Below are 4,472 nucleotides of genomic sequence, written 5' to 3'. Positions count from 1 at the left end.
ATTGGAACGATTTCTGTATGGTTCGAGTACACGTAGTTCATAGCCCTCGGCGTTTCCGTCTAGATGGCAGAGTATATACTGGCTGCCCCGCCACCTGCTGATGTTTCCTATAACTTTACGGCCTTTACGGCTAACCATGCCGATCTATGCTGCAGACCGCTGCAGACCATGTCAGACGATATCAAACATGGTCTCTCAAAGTGTAACAGTACCGAGTTGTAAATATGCAAAATTATTGAAATATAACAACGAAGTGTAATGTTTTTAAGCTTAAAATTTCATATTGAAAGTTTTTGGTTGAGAATACAATGAATAATTAAAGATTCCGGCTTTTCAACGTAGAAGACCGTACTCTTCAGTATTGAAAGAAGTGACATCGTTTGTTGGGTACGGTTTATGAGAAAGCAGTGTGTCGGATGAGTTGCATACCTTGTAGGGTGAATGTTTGGTGTTTCAGATCTTTCAGATGTTGTTATTTGCATAGTACATTAAAATGAGTTAATTTCGCCAGTTGTCTGTATTGTTTATGAAATGTAGCTGTGAGATATCGAGAAATGGTTTGATTTGTTTGAGTTCAATTTTTCTTGCAGGTATTGTCTTTCATTTTTTTAATGATTTTAATCGTTAATAAAATAGATTTCAGTCGTGTTTGTAATTGTGATTGTATCATACATATTTATGTACCATTCTAATTGAGTTTTATCAGTTATGATAAGGAGTACGTGTAAATGTAACGTATTTATATTAGTGGGAGGATATGTGCTTTGATATTTGGTTATGTGTTCGTAAAATTCATTAACATTACAATTCTCGTAGGGATCCTTAAGAAAGAAAATGAGATTCCAATTGTAATAGATATAAGCAATTTTCAGTAATCTATTCATTTTATTTTTGTTCTTTAGGCAAGAATGTCATTATATTTCGACTCAAAGGTGCAGAGTCCAGATCTTGGGTGTATCAATATCAACTTGGAATGGCATGAAACTCATCCTCTTCTAGCAGTTTCATCCTACAGTCAGGACAGAGGTGGCTTTGTCACCATTTATGACGAACTGGTATTAAAATAATATTAATATTTTCCACAGTGCATAATGAAGTATAAAACAAATTCCTCCAAAACATTTGTAATCACCTACCAGTCTACACGATATAATAATCGAGAAGACCACACTCTAGATTTGTTACTGCATTATAGTGTGTCCACGTTATTCTAGGGAGAGCCCTTGCCAGATGTCCTGTGGCCACAGCACCCAGTTGCCCAAGTGACTGCACTGGCATGGCATCCAACAAAGAAACTTCTTGTAACAGGCTGGGAGAATGGGGAATTGCGAGTCTGGGCAGGAGATCCAGAGTTCATATCGGTGCAGTCTGTTCATCAGACACCAATTACAATACTACAGTGGAGTACCCTTGGTGGACGCCTTGTGTCAGGAGATGCAGTGCGTATTACAATATGTGAACCGCAGCATCCAGCCATCAAATGCCTAGAATGACAAAGTTTTCTTTTTTGCTGTGTAATTCTAAGTTACAGATTTTGTGATAAAATCAATATTTCTAATTGCTTACAATTTTATAATTTGAGAAATTTGATACAAAAGTTTAGTTTTATTGCCATCTTTATGCACGTATTGGCCACAGCCTTGTTTTATGTAAGAAAATTTGGTACCTTCATTTGTCACTAAAAATTTCTGTGGAGTTTTCTCACCTTTCAGCTAATGACAGCTTCAGATTTTATGTATAGCTAATGATTGACACATCTTTGGCACAGTTTATACTATGAAGAATGCCATCTTCTGGGATATGGCAACATTTAGCTTTTGTGTTAACTGACGTTTTGGGGGAACATCAGTTTACATGAGATCTACACAGTGCCACATCCCAGAATATGGCATTCTTCATAGTCACTGCCGTGAAAACCTCAAATCTTACATAGTTTGCACTATATTTAGAAGTCATCCCTTTCACTTTCTGTGATTTGCCCAGTTGCAATCATGTTTTTATTATCTGCAGTAATGCAAGTGAAGCATGTGTAGCATGTGTGCACAATGTCTTTAAGTACGGAATTTTAATTGAGCATCAGTTTGATCATCCAAAAAAAATATATATATATTTGGAACTCTGAAGAGACTGGAAGCATTTCTCATGAAAACGCATATGTGTTATGGTAAATGTGAACAAACTGGTAATTATGAATATTAACCAGTAATTACATAGAATTACCATAAACGATGGTTAATGTGATAAATCTTATGACAGTGATCACTTTTACGAGTAATTATGAATAATTTCACAACTTACAGACTGTATATTAAAAGAAATATGATGTAAAGATGCGTAACCCATTATCTGTTATGTAACAGAATAGTTTGTATCATGGTACAGTGTATTAGATTTACCACTGGTTACTAAAATACGTAAAGTAGGCCATAATCAAATGAAATATTTATAACATGTATTGTAAAATGCTGTTTATTACGTTTACTGGTGGACACTGATAATTGTGAATAATAACCAGTAATTATTCATGCAAGTAATTACCAGTAAATGTAATTATTGTCATTAGTTTTATCACATTCACAACTGTTATTAGTTATTATATGTAATTAGTGGTTATTATTATTATTATTTATGAAATATTGGTTGTAAGTCAACATGGCAAAAAGGCAGAACTTTGATAGTGTAACCAGTAAATTTAACATTGACATAATCTGCACTTAAGTAATAAGCTGTTCAAAAGAATAAAATAACGGTAACAATGGTAACAGATCTATAGGACTAAAAACATATTCAGTAGAAATTTATACTTTATGAACTCTCAGAACTTCTTGTTTAATGTATAATATCTTGTGATATTCTCCCTAGGCTGGATCGCTTGTTGGTTCAAAGGTGGATTCCCGTGGCCATATCCTGACAGTCTTCCACCATGAGCTAAAGGAACCGCTAACACACATTGCATTCCGACAGAATGCAAAGCACACAACTCAGGGGTTAGACATGAAGTAAGTTAATGTCATACCAGTTACGTACTGAGTGCTCATTTGTCTTGGCTGCTTGGTTCTGCATAGCGATTTCAGGCTAAAATAGTAAGGGGGAGGGGGGTTGTTTCTGCTTGACAATAATGATAAGGACTGTGTGATGCACTTTAACAAAAGGACCTGACTGTATCTGATTCTCACACATGTCTAAGCTCATTAAATCCACATGCTCCTCCAATCCGTAACCACTGGTAATGAATTCATGAGTTGACATTTGCCACTTATAAATGGACAGTGTATAAATTAGAATTTCCATTTAAAGTTTGTTTGGGAGTGGTGAATTTGAACACCAAGCCATGAGAAATGCCCTCCTGCAAAGCAGGCTCTTTGCCACAAAATCTGAAATCTAACCTCCAAGAGGTGGCCTTGGGTGCATTCCATGGTGACAGCATGGAGTGTAACAGATGAGTGGAAGGTGAAGGGCTACTGTCTGGCTTCCTGAAATGGGACTATTTGGCTAAGGGAGTAAACCCTGACAGAAAATCTATGGTCACCCAATAGGTTGGTGTACTGGGCTTGAGGTGGTGACAGTAGCAGCAGCAGCAGTAGTATTTGAACACCAAACTGAGGAAGATAGTAAGTTGAAGAAATAAAGCCCTGAGAATATTGACTTAATGGATTTATTAGCTTTTATTTATCCTTTGAAATTGGTGATGATAGTTTATAAACTAAGGCAAAGGTAAAGTTGTGCCTCTGCTTAACTAATTAAGTACTACACCGTGAAGGCATATAGGGGAGTGGATGTGTAGATCCACATTTCCTTGACCTCGGCTCTAGTTGGAGGTGAGTCGTCACCTTCACGCCCCTGCCGCTTTACTGCCGGGGAAANTTTATTAGCTTTTATTTATCCTTTGAAATTGGTGATGATAGTTTATGAACTAAGGCAAAGGTAAAGTTGTCCCTCTGCGTAACTAATTAAGTACTACACCGTGAAGGCATATGGGGGAGTGGATGTCTAGATCCACATTTCCTTGACCTTGGCTGTAGTTGGAGGTGAGTCGTCACCTTCACGCCCCTGCCGCTTTACCTCCGGGGAAGGAGCCCCTGGTGCCCATTGGATAGTAGGTTGGGTGGACCCCAGAGCCGGTCTGAACGACTTGAGGAAGAGAAATTTCTTGCCCGCACTAGGACTCGAATTCCAACCCGTCAGTTATCCAGCCTGTAGCCCATTGCTGTAAGTTACTAATTCTGTGGTTTACGGTCTTGTATGAGCAATTGGAAAATATTCAGTTGATGAAGAAATTATTGGATTTTATGGAACCCAAAACCTCATTGCCATGTTCATGAAAACAGTACATAAAACACTACCTTGTACTGATTTNAGGGGGCATGCGGTAGCGTAGTTGGTTGAAGGGCTATGCTACAAGCCAGAAGGTTGCAGGTTCAAGTCCCGATGACTTCATTGAATTTTTTTCAGTTGACCTAATTCTTCCAGCT

General features: G+C 37.7%; 1 protein-coding gene across 1 annotated transcript in view; it reads left to right on the top strand.

Moving 5' to 3' along the window:
- Window positions 1-426: 426 nt before the first annotated feature.
- The window catches only part of LOC111867698 (intraflagellar transport protein 140 homolog), a 45,756-nt gene continuing 41,710 nt past the window's right edge, over window positions 427-4,472 (top strand). The window contains exons 1-4 of the mRNA XM_023857768.2: window positions 427-590; window positions 903-1,055; window positions 1,215-1,439; window positions 2,863-2,999. Of these exons, the coding sequence (XP_023713536.1) occupies window positions 909-1,055; window positions 1,215-1,439; window positions 2,863-2,999 (509 nt within the window). The 5' untranslated portion in view covers window positions 427-590; window positions 903-908. The remainder of the gene's footprint in view (window positions 591-902; window positions 1,056-1,214; window positions 1,440-2,862; window positions 3,000-4,472) is intronic.

The sequence above is a fragment of the Cryptotermes secundus genome, unplaced genomic scaffold (assembly GCF_002891405.2).
Source record: "Cryptotermes secundus unplaced genomic scaffold, Csec_1.0 scaffold1076, whole genome shotgun sequence".
Lineage (NCBI taxonomy): Eukaryota > Metazoa > Arthropoda > Insecta > Blattodea > Kalotermitidae > Cryptotermes > Cryptotermes secundus.
This window is presented reverse-complemented; position numbering and strand designations above follow the sequence as displayed.